Source organism: Indicator indicator, chromosome 5 (genome assembly GCF_027791375.1).
Source record: "Indicator indicator isolate 239-I01 chromosome 5, UM_Iind_1.1, whole genome shotgun sequence".
Classification (NCBI taxonomy): Eukaryota; Metazoa; Chordata; class Aves; order Piciformes; family Indicatoridae; genus Indicator; species Indicator indicator.
The window spans coordinates 32918726-32938320 of record NC_072014.1 but is presented as its reverse complement, the minus strand read 5'-3'; the positions used below and the strand labels follow the sequence as shown (position 1 = coordinate 32938320).

Below are 19595 nucleotides of genomic sequence, written 5' to 3'. Positions count from 1 at the left end.
TCACACAGTTGTGCAAAAGCAAACAGCCTGCTGGGAGAAAGAAAGAGAAGTGGCACATAGGGGAAGTGGTGTCTCTGCTCTGGCTGGTGCCTTTTGACGGTTGGACTCAATGATCTTAGAGGTTTTTTCTACACAAAACAGTTCTATGATTCTATGGGTTCAGGGGCTTGGTTGGAAAATGCCATTCTGGGCATTCTCCAGGAAAAAGGAGAACAAGGAAGAGAGGCTGAGTTGTCAGACATTTGGCAAATAACAGCTCTGAGGAAAGAGCTGGGTTTCACTCATGTAGGAAAAGCTGAACAGAGGCAGGAAACCCATTCTCAAATGCAAATGTGTCTGCAGAGAAGGAGGGGGCAAATCATTTGCCATGTCCTTTGGGGGTAAGAGAGGAAATGATGAGGCTAATTGGATTGAAAGATACAGAGTGGAGAAAGCTGCAGGAGCTTATGGAAGTGGTTTTAACAGGTAAACACCTGATAAATGAGATTATCAGATAAACACCTGCCGTAGGGCAGGGAAAGTAATGAGGACCTGTTAATGCAAAGTGCATCAGAGTGGAGAGCAGCCTCCAGAGTCCCATGGCAGGTTTAGGGTGACAGCGACCCCACAGCCTCAGCACCCAGTGATTCCTGCTCATGGCAAGACTGCCTCTCTTGGGGCAGGTGTTTATGCCACCTCCTCGCTACAGGAGTAGGGGCATGGGGTGAACAGCCCTCATTCCCTGTCGGTGCTCCCTGCCCTTTGGGTGAAGGGGATGAAAGACAGTGGTGAGGGGAAGCCCAGCTCTCAGCATTTCCTCATTCTCACAGCCTAGCAGGGGGGTTTGCATCATGGTTTTTCTGGTTGAAGTACTATTTATGGGTGATTTATTCCCTTTGCCAGTTCCTGGTTTGTGCCATTGATGAGTTAACTCTGCTTTGGAAGGAGAAAGGAAGGAAAGGAGCAGCAAGCCTGGTTTCCCCCCATTCCTTCCCCCACCTGAAGAGCTAAGGGTCTTTTACAAGTCAAACTGGGCTGGATTGAAAGGTCTCCTGAAGCGTGCACCAGAGCTGGAGTTAAAGCAGCTTTGGATAAGCCTTTTTCTTACCTAAATCTTTTTCAGTCCCAACAGGTATGTGGTACTTGCTGTGCTCCTTGGAGGGGCACTCCTCGTGTGGGAAAGAGACTTAAATGGTTTATTTTCCCTGGAAACAAAATGGCTGTAGCCAAAAAATGACACAAATGGAGACATCAGGCGCTGAATGCTCCTCTCCAGCTGGGGCTTCTGGAGGGTTAACAAAGCAGGAGATGCCAGCAGGCAGGACACTGAGCAGAGGGCTCTGCAAACAGAAGCTGTAGGGCTTTGGCTTTGTGGTTCAAAGGTCCCTCCATGCAAACTGAAAGTCTCCTGTGGGCAGAGATCACCCCTGTCCCTCCGGGATGTGTGTTTGTAGGACCACACTCTATGGAGCCAGGCACCAGCTGCAGCTAGGAGAGCCCAAAGGGAACATCCTGACGACGAAAGCAAGATGTTCCTCTGCCATGTCTTGACCAAGAGCTCTGCAACATCATTTGATTTCTCATGCAGCTTGCTGGTCTTTCAACCCACAGGGCTCACTAAAGGATGTAGATAATAATCATGTGCTTTATCTAAAATAACCCCCAACACAGAAGCTGAAGCACAGAGCAGGCTCTGTTGTGACCTGCACCAAGTTGAATCCACAGCCACATAAGACTCAGTTGTGGTCAGTCTAAACATAAAACCTGACCCTGAGGGAAAACATAAAAGCAATTGTTCTAGCCAAGGTTCTGTTGGCGCTGGCTCTGGCCATAAGGCTGAGCTCAGAGAGAAGCTTTTGTGCAAACAGGAACCCGTTTGGTTGCACATGAGATTTCTGCCCTCTTCTTCAGCGTATTTTGACTCAGCAATATGTTTAAAATATTGCTCTTCTTTTTTTTCACTAGAGTTATTGTAAAGCCAAATTGTCTTTAATCTGATAAATCTGAATACCAAGGCAGTGAAATAGGTCTTGATTTTTTTTTTTTTTTGGCCAGAACTGAAGTGGAGCCTTGTGCCTTGCCACCACATGTGCATCCTTCTTCAGGATTTGCAACTCAAACATGGATAGATTGTGAGTTACAGGAACCAGCTAGGCTAGCCTCCTGCACCAGAGGAAGTGAAAGGGGCCCAAAAAGATGGTCTTATTGTTAAAGATGCGGTCAAGGATATCAGGGTTGTCCCAGGCAAACTTGCTGACATCCTGTTATCATTGGTATCTCAGTCCCTCACGTCTGTCAAAAGAGGATAAGGACAGAGCCAGCTCCCTGCTAGTGGTGGGAGATGATCTGCTTGGCAGATTGGCTCTGCTGTGAGCCCAGCGACACCTGAGTGTGCTCCTGCAGCCCAACTCCATCCAGGAATGCTGTCCTGCTGCAAAACCTGAGTGAGGCCATTCAGTGTGGGCAAAGAGGCAGAAAAACCTTGTTTGCCTGGCAGTAAGCCTAAGCTAACAGCCTCTGAGCCTCTGCCAAGCCTCAGGTGCAAAATACGTTGAATTATCCGTGTTTTTCTTCTGCGAGAGCCCCCTCCCTCTGCCTGGACAACAGAGATTTGACTGCTTCATTTCACCCATCTACTGCCTGTCTGATCCTATTCTTTTGGGCAGGAGTAGCCTTCTGGCCGGTTTTGGTAGGGTGCCTGGCAGCAGAGGGGAGCTCCCCATCTTGCTCGTTGCCCATCGCTGCTATTGTCCTGCAAATAACAGCAGTAACTGCGATGCAGTCAGTGGACTGGAGACAGGAACAAGCATGCTACAGATGGGCATTGCATCCCCACTCAGTGATATAAGGGTGTCATTTATAGTCTAGCTGAACAGCAGCTTTACATTGGATTAGATATTTTAATTAGGCAACTGCTTCCCAGTTAGCTTTGAAGCTCGTTTGCTTCCACTGGGCTGTGCTTTAAATCATCTTGTAGCTTCCTTGGTAAGAAACCTATTTCCTTGAAGTGCAGGTGCCATAACTCAGCAGGGATGCCGTTCCCATGGTGGGGAAGATCAATAAATAAGGCTTATGCAAGGCTGCAGTGTGCTACAGTTGTGTCCAAGCACAGGCCTCCTCTGCCTCTGGCTGACTCCACAGCGTCCTAGCCACAGTGCTTTGCACTGACCTTGGGTTGACCTTGCCATGAAGAATTAGCTTTGGGAGGGAGAGTTTTAAGCAGGTAGCACATTGTCTGTCGGTGCAGAAAAAGTGTGAGGATGGTAAGTCTGGGTGTTGGCGGGATGTGGGGGGGTCTGCATGCTCCACAGAGATACAGAAGTGCAAAAAAATGTTGCCTAATCACACTCCGTTTCCAGGCATCTGTGAGGCAGAAACCACAGCGTTCATGTGGGTGAAATGTGTTTATGGTGAAAGAGGGATTTCCTCCTCGTTTCTTGGGGGGATCTCAGTGTGTGGCAGTGATGGCAATCAGACCTGCAACAGTAGGCAGCAGTCAGTGGCAGGGACCAAGCTGCCATCCCACTAAGGTCTGTGCATCAGGGACAGATCCTGCTCCAAAGCTATGACAGTCAGAGCATGACTGAAACAATCAGACCAAAATCCACAGAAAAGATTCTGAGGCTTCGTACTTTTTAACTATCCTGCTGACTTCAAAGGCCGTTTAATTCTGTTATCCTTTTTAATCACAATAACTGGAGACAGCAAAGCTGTTTATCTCCAAACATTGCCAACATCTCTCTACATGTTCAGTGGCAGTTACAGGACAGAGAAAACACACAACAAGAAAATTTGCTTGCAGCAAAATTCATATCCCAGCAGGAGCACAGAGAGAGCTTTTGAGGTGCTTTAGATTGATTATGAAATGAGTCTGTGGGTGACAACTCCTTTGTCACCCTGAATGTTGATTTCTCCCCTTGGCTGGGAGCCAGAGATGCATGTCTATATTTCGGGATAACATTTTGTGTGTACAGGTGGTGGAAAAGGGGGGGGGGGGGGGGCGGTGAGGGGTATAAGAAAGAAATCTCATCAGGCTGAACAATAGCGTTGGCTCTAGAACAAGTAGTTCTGACCACAAATACATTTAGGCGAAGCACTGCTTTAACTTTGTAAAAAGTAAAGCAATGTGCTTTTGATAAAGCATCTGATAAACAGGGGCCAGCAGATAAACCCCAACATCTTTGAGATGCTTTCGGGGTTTTGGAGCACAGCTAGTTGTGGTTGAAGAGGAATGGTGTTTCCATCTTGCTCTCCAGCATTCCCATTGGCCTGAGCTCCACCTTGAGGTTGCTCTTCACCTCTTCAAATCCCAAGTGGTCCCTTCACCATACTCCTCCATGTGTTTCCCTTTTCTAGGTTTTATTCCCTTTTTCTTGCAGTGTACTCTTTGATCTATGGATGTATACAGTGGTATAGTAGTGTTTTCTGTCTTGTTTTGTATGCTTTTCCCACTAATTCATGGGTGAAACATCTTATTGATTGTGAATACACACGGAATATACCATGCAGGGGGTGTGTACCAGCAGCAGCCTGGCACAGCCAGCATGACCAAATCAGTCTTGCATCGCACAAAGCTTTCTACAGGTCTGGAACAGAAGCAAAAACCTTCAGAGGCAAGCACAAGTAATTCTGAATTTAACAGGACTCTCTTACTCAAAGCACATATGTGATATATGGGGAGCAGGGAAAAGGTGTTCTTAAAGAGCAGAACTCAACGTGCCTTGCTTTGTCTCATGCTTTCTCCTGAGAGCCCTTCTTCCATGAACATGCCTTTTTAGACTCTAGGACAAGAAGGTGTTTGGTGAGAGGCAAGGAGAGCAGCCATAGAAACAGTATTGTTACCAAATCTGTGATCTGGGTTTTTTTGTATCCAAGATAGTGAATTATAGTTTCAAGGTCTGGCTTTCCATGAGGAACAAGACTGAGAAATCATGGATGCTGTGTGAAAGATCTTCTCTCCCGGTAACTCAGGCTCTGTTTGATGTCATTTTCCTGAGTGGTTGTAACAAAGTTACAGCTCATTGAAGTGTACATACAGTTAGGGGGCTAATGCCTGTAGGTAGCTCTTGCGGTGTGTCAGTAGTGAATTTTGGTGCTCAAGGCACTTTGAATGAGGAGATCCTGCAGATTCTTCATGATAAAGATTGACTGTCCTAAATGATCATCATGCAGAAGCTCCATCTTCTCAATATTCATTTCCTTTCTCATTCCCTCACTTATGAGCATGTTGAACAACACAAATCCTGAGGAAAACCCCTTAATAACCCTTTCCCATTATGAAAATTATTTTGCTTCTTCTTACCCTTTGTTTCCCTCTGTTAACTATTAATGCAGAAGTGCCCTTCCTCTTTGCACCGCTACTGTGCTAATCCCAGAAAAGCTTTGGGTCAAGGGCATTTCCAAAAGCCTATGAAGAACACAGCCTGCACTGGAGACCAGGTCACCCCATCAGAATGGTCACCTTCACTTTGAAAGAACTTGACTAGCTATAAGGCAAGACTGTACTCTGCCACAACCAAGTTATCTTGGTTCCCAGTATATCACGAGTTTGTTAATCATGGTCTTTATTATCTCTACCAGTGTGTCCAATACAAAACCCATGTGTCCTGGTGTGTAAATTCCCTGGGTGATCTCCTGAACCCTTTAAAAGTCTGCCTTTAAGGAATTTACCATTCCTTAAGGGCAAATTTGCCATTCCTAAAGCCAGGAGTCAGATTTGAGCCACTGGTGGCACAGTCTGTGAGCAACCAGGCAGTTTTCTCCCTGAGTTTCTCCTGACCTCCAGGGCTGACTGGTGTACTGCTTGTGAATTTATTGATCTACTTAAAACCTCTCCACGGCCTCAATATCTAATCTGTTACAGAGAGCAGAGTGATACAGGGCAAAATTCATTAACGTTTGTAAAGCTTATCAAGATCTTTCGTGAGCAAACCCCATCATGTTTTAATACATATTTTTAAATGCCACGAGTAAGTTCCCAATACTCATTGCAGGAAGAGCTAAAGCAGCTTGCCAGACCCAAATATTGTAGCAGGCAAGGGCTGCATTTACCACTCTTCATTTACCACTTTTAAGACACTTCCATTTCAACTCAAACTCCCTGCTTTCCTTCTGCTCTTGCAAATCAGAAGCACCCCTTGTCTTTTCTAAATGTAGGCTCAGGGTTCCCCATGGACCCCTGGCCCTGGGGTTTTCAGAAGATACCATGGTGTGTCTGAGAGTTGTTGATTCCTGTTGCTGGTAGCATTGACCTGGCTTTGTAGTGAGCATGTACCAGCACGAAGAACAGCAAAGGGTGGATGAGCAAATGTTGGATCACACAAACCTGGGAAACCCTTTGCCTTCCAACCCAGTGTGGTGTTTTGGCCCCCTCCGATGGTGCTTGTGCATTACTGCACACGTGGTGGGTTTGGCAGGTGGGTCCTGGGCTACTGGGCTTCTGTTCAAGCTGCGTAAGCGGCGTTTTCCCCCATGACCACAAACGTGGTCTAGGACTCTGTGAGAACTTCACAGTGAACTTGCATTTCCACTTGTTTTTCTCACCAGGATGTCCAGAGGAGACATGGCCAAACCTCTCCTGGGCCATCGGAGCATGGAGGGCGACCCCAGCACCACGCCTCCGGCTGGCCGCACCATTGGGGTGCTGGGGAGCGGGGACTTTGCGCGGTCGTTGGCCATCCGACTGGTGTGCTCCGGCTTCAAGGTGGTGGTTGGCAGCCGCAACCCGAAGCGGAAAGCCAGCCTCTTCCCTTCGGCAGCAGAAGTCACCTTCCAGGCCGAGGCGGTGAAGAAGACAGATGTCATTTTTGTCGCGGTTTTCAGGGAACATTACTCCACCCTCTGCGACCTGGCTGATGTGCTGGCAGGCAAGATCCTGGTGGATGTTAGTAACAACACCGAGATCAACTACCACAAGGAATCCAACGCCGAGTACTTGGCTTCCCTCTTCCCGGCCTGCACTGTGGTCAAGGGGTTCAATGTGCTTTCTGCATGGACACTGCAGGCGGGTGCCAGGGATGGAAATAAGCAGGTATTGTTTTCTCCTGACAGGGGCCAAATCCCAACTGTTTCAGCAGCTGAGGTCTGTCAGCATCAGCAAATGGCCTTAAGCTCCAGAAGAAGGGGTTTGAGTGCTGGTTGCGGCATCCAGAGACCACCCCATAGCTTCTGCATTGCTCTGTTAAGAAATTAAGCACTTTGATTTACTTCACACTTTGCAGTTTTGGGGCCTCTGCCTAAGTGAAAAGTCTTATTTAATTATCTGTTTATCTAAATACAGCCAGTAAAACAAACTGGTGGTGCAGACATGTAAGAAAGCTGGTGTAGGAGAGAGCCATGGTAAATGCCCATCAGAAAGCCCGACAGGAAGCATGATGCTCAGTGGAATAACGTAGGCTCCCTTTAGCACAGTGTCCCTCCTGACACACTCACTCCCAGCAGTCTCACCTCTCTTTGCCCTGTGTGTATCTTTCTGGTTGTTGCAGGTTCTGCTTTGCTCAAATAACCAAGAGGCCAAGCGCACCGTAGCAGAAATTGCTCAAGTCATGGGATTCACCCCTGTGGACATGGGATGCATGTCATCAGCCTGTGAGATCGAGAACATTCCTCTGCGCCTCTTGCCAGCCTGGAAGATCCCCATCTTGTTGTCTCTGGGGCTCTTTCTTTGTTTCTTCACTTACAACCTGATCCGGCAGGTCATCCACCCTTACATCAGGGAGCAGAAGAACAAGTTGTACAAGATCCCCATCGAGGTGGTCAACACAACACTGCCTTGCGTGGCGTACGTCATGCTGTCCCTCGTCTACCTGCCCGGGGTGGTGGCAGCCTGCTCACAGCTCTACTATGGCACCAAATACAGGCGCTTCCCAGACTGGCTGGACCAGTGGCTCCAGCACCGAAAGCAGATTGGTCTCCTCAGCTTCTTCTGTGCAGCTTTGCATGCTGTATACAGCTTCTGTCTGCCCATGCGCCGCTCCCACCGCTACCAGCTCATTGAGATGGCTGTCAAGCAGGTAATGTGGGTACTCTTCAGGTCAGCACCTGTAGTAATCTTCTACACGCATCCAGATGTCTGGTAGCAGGCTTAATATCTTGGCTGTTGTGTTCACTTTCCAAAACGCATGCGAGGTAGTGGGAATAAGCTGTTCTCTGTATGAGCACTTCCTCCACGGAGCAGCCACACACCACGTACCAGGCATGCACCCATACGCTCTGGGGACCAGTCGCTCCAGCAGGATGTTGTCTGTGCATCTACAGCCAGGGCTAGGATCAAACTCATCTCTGCCTTTGCTCCCCAGGAGCACAGACACACCTGTAAAAGCAGCCTTTCCCAGCACCTGGCATGTCTGAGACTAGGGCAGAGACAGAAAAAATGTTAGGTGAGAATAAATACAGTGGTGGAGGGAGCAGAGTTACCTTCAACTTTTCTCCCTAGATTTTGGAAGATCCTTGTTTGCTCACACTGACCTTCACAGCGACCACATCATAACCCCAGGGGGGTTGTTTTGTGGAAGGTGTATCCTCATCACAATGTGCCTCCAGGAGTTTAACAAATGATGGCAAAGAACTGGTCATAGTCTAAGAGAACAAGGAAATGGAAAAAGACTTTATTGCCTTACTGAGATTCTTGGCAGTGTTTATCAAGCATGAGATTGCTACCTTCTGGCAGCTCAGCCAACTCTAACTTAGCAGTGCCACGAGAAAATGTGATTCTACCCTTTCTGCCTCTGGCTTCTAGCTGCTCTGCCATGCTCCCTCCAGGGATGGCACAAGCTTCATGCAGCTGAGTGGAGAACCTGAGCAAGGAATTGCCACACAACCAGTATGCTTTCTGTGCTGGGATATCTTCCCTAGTGCTTACAAATGCTTGTCCCAACAGAGAGAAAGGAAGGGACTGTAGAGGCAGAGGGGGAGGAGGGTGGCTGATTTCAGCAGCAGTGCCTGTTGAAAGCATTCATCAAATGACATCCCCAGCCTCTCAGCTCCAGCCTGGAGAAGGTCCTTCTCCCATTGCCACAGTCACACATTAATTTCAGGCAAGCATCCTGTGTTCATTTCCTCTCTATCTTCTGTTTTATAGCAGCATCTTTGTTTAGTAAATTAAACCCATTTAATGGGCTAAAGAGGATGGTTTTAAATGTTCCTCTTTGCCATGCAGCATAAAACACATCATCCCTTCCATTAGCATGAACAATTTCCCCACTAAATGCACTTAAAACAAAGGTTATTAGGAGACTACTGCATACTCGAGCATCTGTATTTGTTTTCTTTGCTTTAAATGAACTTCTCATTCTGTCTTTCCAAATGCAACTCTGGGGCTTGCTGCTGTGGTTCAGGGCTGTGGAAGCTGGGAGCATTCAGCAGTTCTTGCCAGCAAGTTTCAGGTCAGGTCTGGCTTTGGCCAAATGGAGGTGGGATAAAATAACATTTCCACCCAGCCCTCAAACAGGCAGATAGCACAGAAGGTGTGAATAGGATCCAATGTTTAGCCAGGAAACCTGCTTCCAAACCCAAACCAAATACAGATAAAATTCAGTTCCTCTATTTCTAAGTATTCTGTTTTAACAAACATTCATTGTCATGCCAGGCTGTCGAGAAGAAGATGAATATCTGGGTAGAGGAGGAAGTCTGGAGGATGGAGATTTATATCTCTGTTGGAATAATTGCCCTGGGCTTGCTGTCGTTACTCGCTATCACTTCACTTCCATCCATCGCAAACTCTCTCAACTGGAGGGAATTCAGTTTCATCCAGGTAAAGTTAACAGTTGTTGATGCCAGAGAGCGATTCTGCAGTCAGAGTCAGGCCCTCTCACAGACCATGGAGGGCAGAGGTTGACCTGCTGTCCCAGAACATCACTGTCCTGGCACAGCAACACCAAGATGCACACTAGTGTAAGGGGCAAACCCTGCCACTCCATACCTTCCTGTGCACCCTGTAGCCATAGACCACTCCAAAGAAGGTGATACCAAGTAGCAATGGCAGTGGGATGTGCTGTGTCCCACGAGAGCTGTGCTGCTTTCATGGGATCATAGGATGTTAGGGGTTGGAAGGGACCTTTGAAGATAATAGAGTCCAACCAGACAAGCCAGAGCAAGACCATAGAATCTAGCACAAGTCACACAGGAACACATCCAGATGGGTCTTGAAAGTCTCCAAAGAAGGAGACTCCATGACCTCTCTGGGTAGCCTGTTCCAGTGCTCTGTGACCCTCACTCAGGGCTTGCCCAGTCTGCTGAGGGTGCTGCTGTCTTGCAGGGAAGGGAAAATGTAATGTGTCATGAGCATCCACGTGAGGATTATTGGCAGGCTTTCCAGGAGGGAGTCTTTAATGTGTTGGCTGAAGTTCTTTCCCATCCTGCAATTAGCAGCATTAGTTTGAGATCCTGAGAGAAAAACAGCCAGGACTTTGGCTGCATAATGCTCTCCTGCAGAGTCCTTTCCCACCTCGTTTGGTGTCCTGGAGCAGCCCAGCCACTCACAGCTCAACACCTCCTGAAGCCACACAAAGTAGAAAGGCAGAAAGCCTTTGGGTCATTTTGAGGGGGCAGGGTTGTTCACTTCCATGGGCAAGAACTACCTTGGAGTCAGTCACATGTCAGTCAGGCACAACATGTTGGAGCTGCTGCAAGGAGTTTGCACCAGGCTGTGGAGGGCAGGTAGGTAACCCACCATGGAGAGCTGGCTGCAGGACACAGATCTGCCCTTGCATTTCACAAGGAAGGAGCTTCTGAAAATAAAAGCATGTGAGAGGGCAGTGCAGGGGAAGGTCAGGTTTGGCAGAGCTTGCATGCACCCAGATATTCAACAGACAGGTTCAAAAAAGGCTTAGACTGGTCTATGAGCCACATCCCTGGAGGTTTTTAAGGCCAGGCTTGATGTGGCTATGAGCAACCTGATCTAGTGTGAGGTGTCCCTGCACATGGCAGGGGGGTTGGAACTAGATGATCCTTGAGGTCCCTTCCAACCCTAACAATTCTATAAAAATGTCAGAGCCCAAGAAACAGAGAACTGGGTGTGATTTCAATGAAAGGTCCATGTCTGGTTCTAAAGAGTGAATTAGGAATGCAATTTTTCTTTCTCCGAAGTCATTCAGTGGTTTAGGTGCCTTCCTCCCACTTGTAGCAATGTCCAAGCTCCCAAGAGCCAAATTCCTGTAGTGACTCGAGTCTACCATGTGGGACGTTCACAAACCCCAAACTCAGGGGCTTAACATTCTTAGGGATGCAGTTGGAGCCAGTCTTAGGCTAATTAACAGGGATATCAGGTAATGAACCTTTAAGTATTCTCTGCACATTAGAGCTGATTTTGAGGCCAAATTCCAACTCACCATTCCACTGTCATATCCCATAGCCCTAAAACCCCTCATTGCTTTTGTCTCCTACATCACTGCTGCTTAGTGTGCACCAGGCTTCAGGTCCTGCAGCAGTGACCCATGTGTCACCTTGACATGGATGAGCCCCTGTGGAACTCTGTCCCCCTGCATCTTCCCTGCAGAGCGCCTTCATGCATCACAGCAGTGCACACCTAACCCTTCAAAAGGGGAGGGCAGGGTCTGGGGATGTGGGAATTAATATCTATCCTCCAGCCTCTCCTGTTGAAGCTCTTCAGCAACATATAAATAATTCAATATTTGTTAGAGCAGGAGTTGGAAACCTGCTCCACAGCTTCCCCCCACAAGTGCCCTAAAGAGCTAGTCAGTTTGTATTTTTCCCTCTCTTCTGTGGACTAGTGAGTAATTATTTACATTGAGTAGAAAAGCCTCACCAGGAGAGCTTGACCCCAAGAAATCATCCCTTAGGGAGAAGGCAGACCTGGCTTTAAACCTTTCTTTCAGAGCAGACAACAGGAGCATATTAATTCTCACCACCATTAATCACAGGAGGGCTGCAGCCACCAGGATATTGGATAAGCGATCCTGCCTTAGGCATCTCGTACTAAGAATCCCAGATGAAGGGAAGTATCTCCTTGAAGCCTGGAAGGAGTCTTTGAAACCCCTTGCTTTCCCTTTTGGCTCCCCACACAGCTCGGCAGCTGTCCTGGGAGGTGCTGGCATTGCGTGATGTAATATATACATCACAGCAGGTAGTGCTGAGGTCTCCTACCAGTGCATGTCATGCTGCTGTTGCTTATGCCCTTTGGGACCCCTTCCTGCATCATTCTGAAGGTATATCAGCACTGGGACCAGACAAGTACATGATGATTAGCTCTAAAATAGCTTTTGGCTACCCCACATGGGAACTGGCTGGCTTAGTTCATGGAAAGATAGACCTATTTCTGTCCCTCTGGGATAAAGCATGACAGCGCGACACAACCTCCCAGCTGATCACATGCAGCAGAGGCACGGCTGGTCTGTGCCCTGCTGTGGAAATACCATACCAAAAGTGCAGGTTACAAATCTCCTAGCATGCTAGCTTCTGGGTTTTGGTTTGGTTTTTTGTGGTGGTTTTTTTTTTTGTGTTTTGTTTTTTAATGAGGACTCTTAAGTTATTTTCTCCTCAATAAGTTGGTGATGCTTCTCTTGAGGCAGTTAGGAGCAGGTAGAGCTACTGCTCCCAGGCTCCAGAGGTTAACACTTCACACAGTGCAGTGTGATCCTCCCAGCATTAATGCACAGCAGCACAATGTAAATACAAGGGGTGAAGCATGAGGCTGATTTCTCAAATATTTTGGATGTTGAGCACTTGACCCTTTTACAGCACATTAGAGGCATCATGACTTGCCATACCTGAGAAAACTGAAAGAGGGAAAATGCAGCCACTCAAGCAGATGCCTCCCAGAACATGCAGCAATTCATTGCCATCCCATCTCAACTGGCTGGTGTGTTTGAGTGATGCTGCACCAAAAGCTTCATTTGAGAGAGGGTTTTGTTACAACTTCAGGAGTACTTTAGTCCCCTCCTTACCCAGCTTCCACATCTGACTTCTTCCAGCAGCAGTGTGTGCACCTGTATGAATGTCATTGGATACTGCCACACTCTTAAAATACACCTCTGTAGCCTGACAAGCCAAAAATCCCATTTGGATTGCTACTAAGGCTTGAGGAATAAAACAGTTAATTTTTATTCCTTGAATATACAAATTTCAATTAAATATAGTTAAATTGGATACACAGTTCCCCTATATGTCCAGTTTTGATTAGCAGAAAATGTAGAGGATCTAGACACTGGATAGCAGGAGTGATTCATATCTAATTCAGTTTATGGGAGACATTTTTAATGGTCCCCAGTGCTTTACAAATTAGCTCTAATTGGCTGAGAAGTACAAATGTGTATGATTGCCTTTACCTTCCCATCCTGAGAAGTCCTCCTGGAATCTGAAGGTTGAATTGACCTGGTTTCTTTCTTAGCTTGTGCATCACAGGATATAAAGAATCTGTCATCAGACCTTTTATAACCCTCCCATCAACAAAGTGTGAGCCAGAGCCACTTCCATGGAGCTAATGACTTCACAGGACTGATGGCAGCAGAAGTCAGAAACATATTTGGGTCGGGAAGGGGCTGTTTGCTTTGGATGCTGCCCAGACATTTCTGAATGAGCCACACATGACTGAATCACCTTGGCTGATGCATTACAGGGAGCCTCACAGACACCAAGGAGATAAGGAGACATAAGAGTTAACACAGAGCAGAAAATCTGTGCAAAGCCTGCATTAGGAAGACACCATCCTCATACAGCTGTCTTTTGGGGGTTTTACCACCTTATATATGGGTGGTGAACCCACACTCCCTGCGCTGTGACAGTGCAAAAGAAACCTCTGCCACTGCTGGGAAAAAAAAAAAAAAAAAAAAAAAACAAACAAAAAACCCAAACAAACAAAAAGTTTTATAGCCAGAAACTGCATTGAAAGTATAAATGAGAGCAGAGCTTCAAAACTCAGTGTGGTATCTAGGCTAAGCATGGTGGCCAATCAACCCCCATGGGGCATTTAGCAGGTTCTGCATTGTATTACACAGAATGTATGTTGAGCTGTATGTACTGAGCCAAACTGCTACCAGCAGAATGTTTTAGTACAGACCAAGCTGTACCCAGCTGACAGCTTGCCTGTCAAGTGCAACCATCGAGCCCTGCTGACCACAGGTCCTTCAGCCAGCATCAGCATTGGGACCCACCAGGCACCCCCTGCTCACCAGACAGCCCCTTGTGTGTTACAAGTGGATCAGCCAGCCCACTGCTGCTCTCTGAGGAGCTGCCAGCACTGTTTCCAGCCACCAGCAGCTCATCCATGCTTTCTTTGCCAATTAGCTTTTTTCTTTCTTGCACCCTGCTGTCTGCACACAAAGGTGGGTCACTGAGTGCCTGTGATGGTTTGTCACCTTTTGTCCTACTAATTTCCATTCCTACTTTGCCCCAGCACCAGCAGCACTTGAAAGAGAACCTGTAGAGGAACAAACTCATTATCTCCAGCTCCAACACTCTGTCATGCACAAAGCCCTGCTCAGGCTGACTCCAAAAGCACCCTCCATCCAGGGCAGAAAGCATCTGCTGCCCTTGGACTTCACCCTGTCTCCTTTCCCCTTGCCTTGCTTTACATGCCTGCTCTGCTAGATGAGTTTCAAGTTGGTACTTTCAGCCTTCTGCCACTCAAGGATTTTTTTGCCTGTTGGAGGGAAGCTCAGAGCCAATAAATGATGGTTGAGCTATGAGTCAGATTGTGCTGTTAGGTTCAACTGCGATCATGGCATATTGCAGCAAACTCCTCCTTTAATTTTCCAAGTGAAATCAGTCTTGACCCTATTCAGGTTTCCTGCTTGTTACCACCCTGGTTTAGGAATTGTAGGTGGCTTCTGGTAAGGACAGCTGTCCCTGCAAGAAAGGATGGGTGTGCGGATACCTGCAGGACTGAGGTTCAGTTCAGAGGTCTGCTCCTGACTCCTGGCACAACACTGAGTAATTAATGCTCAGCTGTAACACAGGGAAGAGTTCCCTACCTTGGCAGGGGGTCATATGGATGAAGTCTTGGCAGGAGTCAGCAACACCCACATAACTGCCTGAGAGGTGCTGAAAAAGTGAAGTATCAAGATCTGGTAGCATGTTTTGGAGCTTTCCTCCTCTAGAGGCTCAGTCCTTTCAGCTGCCTAAATTATTAGCTCTGAAGGTTAGAGGCAGGCATCTTGGTCTGGTTTGTTGGTAACAAGGTGGTACATTTTTAAAAGCTGTCTGAGTTTTTTAATAGTTTCCCAATAAGCAGAAATGGGAAGAGATGCTTTGAATTAAGTAGTTTTGCAGCTGAGATTATTTTTCAAGAGAAAATGAGTAGTCATTTCTCCTGTCTTGCCCTTGTCCCTTATTTCCCTGCTGTGTCCTCTTTCCTGGACATGCATTCAGGAAGACCATGTGTCTTGCTGATCTCTGACTAGCTGCACCAAGCCAGATGTTTTGACTTGTAAAGGCTTCCTTCTCTAAGGTAAGGACATCAACAGCAAGTTCTTCCCTGTCTAGGCATCTTGAAACCTGGTTGTTATTGCAGGCTTAGACCAAGCATTCAAAGTGGGGCAGCAGTTACACCTGTGTTTTCCTTTGAAAATACAGAAGCAAAGGCTTGTACTTGAGATGCCTCCAGGACTGAGTGCCCAGCTCCTGAGGAGTGCCAGTGGGCAGAGGGAGCTGGCATGATCGGGAGCCTCCACTTCTGATCCTGACAGCGAAGCACCAGTGAGGGGACCACAGTTTAAAACCCCTCTTGAGAGCAATCCTCAGAGGGATCTCAAAATACTGAGGCACATTGTTATCTCTGTGGGTGCTTGGGAGCCATGATCTCAGCTGAATATGGGGAAAGTTCTTGTCTCCAGGACAGTGGCTGGGTTCTTACTGCCTCCCTGAGTGGATAAAGTGCTCTTGACTCCCCATTTCAAAGATCTAGTCCATCATACAACCTGATTCTCTGGCTCACAAACCAACAGAGATCTCTAGGACAAGAAGGAAACCTTCAAGGCTGTTGCTTACCTCAGAACAGAGCACTTGTCCCCAGTCTCGTTTTTCTGTAGATGATGGCAGTTACCCGAAGGTATCTTTGCTCTGTGTGAAGCTATGGCTTCACTGACTTCTGATGGTGCCAAATGCTGGTCTGGAGCTGCTGCTTCACCCCCCACCCCCCCACCCCCCCCCCCAGTCAGCAGCCTCGCATCAGCCATGGACCAGCAGGCAGTAGAGCTGGCAGCTGTGGCTTGGGAGGTGCATTTGTGAGCTGCCCGCAGTTATGAGCTCAGCAAGGGCTGGGATCTGCTGATTCACATGGAGGCAGGAGCCCACCTCTCAGCTGAGTTGGCAGCATCTTCTGGGAAACTCCTGCTGAGTTTATAATATCACACTTAACCTCTGATTAGAAAAAAAATGCAGTCTGGCACACTACCCAGGGAAGGTTTCCAGTCCTGTTTGATTCTATCCAAGAAACACAGGAATACTCATTGTTTTCTCTGTGCTATGTGCACTTCAAAAATCATGCCAAAATGTACAGCAAGGTAGCCAGACACAAGGTCCTCTGCTAACTGGTGTGTGTTTCTCTTCCTTTTAGTCCACCCTTGGATTTATTGCCTTGGTAATCAGCACTCTGCACACACTCACGTACGGATGGTCAAGGGCTTTTGATGAGAACCAGTACAAGTTCTACCTGCCTCCGACCTACACCCTCACACTGCTCGTCCCATGTACTGTGATCATAGCAAAAGTCATCTTCAGCTTGCCCTGCATCCAGCACAGACTTCTACGGATCAGGAGGGGCTGGGAGAAGGGCAGATACGTGAAGTTTGTCCTGCCCAGTGCAACTGGGGAATTTTCAAGCGGAGAGACCTCTAGCAATGTCTAACTGAGCCCCAGGTGTGACAGAGGATATCAAAGCACTATCAGATTTCTATAAAGGTGTTTCTTTTTGGTTAAACACGTGTATGTTTTGGTATAATTGTATTGTGGGCAAATAATAAAATTTGGTGACTTTAGAAAATGGATGGCCATGCAACTAGTTTAGATAGGAGTAGCAGTTAAGTTCTATTGCTGATTTGCTGGAACATTTATTGCCTTAAAAATGACTGTGAAAGCCAAGCCAGCAGCACTGATATTTATAAGGAAATTGAAGGACTCTGTTAGTCAGAACAGTCACTGTAGGTACTGGCTGGCAGCTCCCCTGACCAGTAACTTTTTGGTTGCTTTCCTAGATGCTATCATCAATTTCAGTGGGTTTTCATTGTTGTTGTTTTTTTTTTTTTAATATGAACTGGGGGGCGGGGGGGGGTATGACAGCAAAAATATCCTGTCTGTTGAATTTCTGGTTCAATCAAGGCAGTGAAGTTTAGAAAAATGGTCTTTGGTCTTGGGTCTCCTCAATGAACTCTATGACAAGTAAGAACAGCAATATCTATGGTTATGTAGCATCTGCAGATTTTACTAAAAGCATCCAAACCTGACAGCAAGGCCAAGTATCCTGATTCTCTCACATACAGACAGCACTTCTGGTCCTCTAAGCTGTGCCTGGTGCACTTTCATAAGCTACAGAACTAAAGCACTTTTTCCAGCAGTAGAAAAGCAACTGACGAGATCTGTCCCTAACATTACACATCTGGTCTGCACTGCAGGCTCTGCAATGAAAGCTGCTGCTGTATGTTCTGTGTGTTGCTAAGCCAAAGTTTCCAGCAGCATTTGATGGAAATAGAGTGAAGGTAATTATCAGACAGTCCTGCTGCCTCACAAAATTACATGGAGAAAATCAAGGCTTTCCAGCTGGCTTTACATCAAATAACAGGGTGAAGCTTTTAGAAGCCATTGTCACCTTAACATGTCCATTTATACAGACAAAACAGCAGCTTTGCATGGTCTTGCAAAAGGATCAGCAAGTTTTGACCACAACATGAAAATACAGCAGTTGTACATTCTGGGCAGAATCCTTTATTGCCTTGACCTTAAAAAGTCATTTGCTACATCACAAAGCAGGTATCAAATGCTCTTCTGACTTCACACCCACTTTGGACATGGTACAGGGCAATGAAGGTTTCTGTCCTAATTTCATTTTCCACCTGTCACTTTCTATCCCTTCAAGCTCTTGCTCTTTATCAGAATAATTCTTTAGGTTCTGGACATCCAAATCACCAAATAGAGAATGTACAGCCATTCACGAGAGCTCATTTAAAAGCAAGCAATTGGGGTGACATAAGAAGTCTACCTCAGCAAGGTCAGGTGCAAGGACATGGCTAGAATAGCCTCATTTTCCTACAGTTAAGTAAAAAGACACCACTCAGTGTTCAGTATTGCTTTGACAAAGAACAGCTTTCATCATCAAATGAGTCATGGTTGTGGGACAAGAAAATATCTGCTACTAGACCAGTTAACATAAATGGAGGAGGGCCAAATGATCAGCTTTGGGGTGCATAAGCCCTTCTACAAGCCAACTTTGCTTTTGTAGCCTGGATTACTTCTACATAGAAAACCTTAAGAATTCCCTGTATGGCTTCAAAATTTACAGCAATATTGCTCATGGTGTCAGTGATGATATTGAGGGATTTTAGTTCTTGCCTAAGGCTTACAGTTAAGTCTCCAAACAGCACTTCCTTTCATTGACTAGAGAGAAATTGACATGAGGGAAATGCCTAGATTTCATAATCAGCTGGGCTTTTTGGTTTGTGGAGGTTTTTTTGGCAACACAGGGAAGGTACCATTCTTTTCCACTGTCCTCTTCTAAAAGGTGTGGTTATTCAGGTTTCCCCACCACTTCCACAACCTAGCCCAGCTCAGCACCTGAGCAAATCACTCAGCAAGCAGGCTGACTACCCAGCACTTTCTATTTGTGCTTGAAAGGTAGATTAAGTTTCTGCATGGATTTGAGACAGTTTCACCTAAGTGTAATTCCACTAGTGTAATTCCAGTTTAATTCATACTTTGGGGAAAACTGGATTCAGCAAGCTAGTTCTTTTAGTTGTCTTCTGCATTTCATCATCAACAGAGAAGCACCAGCTTACACATTTTCTGGTTACAGTAGTGTATTCCAATGCCTCTCTTTCCCACCTGAGGTTCTTTTCACATCTTTAGGTCAGATAAGACCACTGCCTGGTGGAAGAAAACAGAAAAGAAAAAAAAAAAAAAGGAGTAGGAGACAGGTGAAGAACATTACCCAGGCTTGCAGGCTTTGTCTTGAAGGGGAAAGGTGTGGTTTTACTGTGAGTCACACAAGGTTGAAGACTTAACCTTTCTGCCCAGCTGTAAATGTAAACCTTTGTTTACATGACTTTCACACCCACATGCCCTTTCCCACCGATGGCAAAGGGACAGTTTTCATGAGCAGAAGCAGAGTAAGGCACCCGGACCTTCCTGGGGAGCTGGCTCTGTTAGTGAGCCAGCATGGTCCTTTTCAGATGGACACAAGCCCAGATGGACAGATGAGCCAGCTCAAAATCCTCACAGCTACTGCAGCCCCATGGAGTCTAAAAAAAGGCTGCTCAAGTGTCTCCAGGAACTGCCTGTGCCAGCAAACTGTCCAGCCAGTCACCATCCCTTTTAAAGACTGAGACTGATTCCTACAAATGCAGAGCAACATTTCAGATGGTGCCTTCTATAGGCATCTGGTCCTGAAAACATTTGACACAACAGTTTGCCTAACACCTTCTGATTCTGGAGTGCTGAAAAGTAGTTAGTTT

The 19595-nt window shown here is 46.7% G+C and overlaps 1 protein-coding gene across 1 annotated transcript; it reads left to right on the top strand.

Annotated features, from left to right (window-relative positions):
• Positions 1–6526: 6526 nt before the first annotated feature.
• STEAP3 (STEAP3 metalloreductase) lies at positions 6527–16797 on the top strand. Its single transcript, XM_054380993.1, has 4 exons — positions 6527–7009; positions 7464–7991; positions 9566–9730; positions 16490–16797. Exons 1-4 carry the CDS (start codon positions 6527–6529, stop codon positions 16778–16780), a joined length of 1467 nt encoding a protein of 488 aa, XP_054236968.1. The 3' UTR covers positions 16781–16797.
• Positions 16798–19595: the final 2798 nt, after the last annotated feature.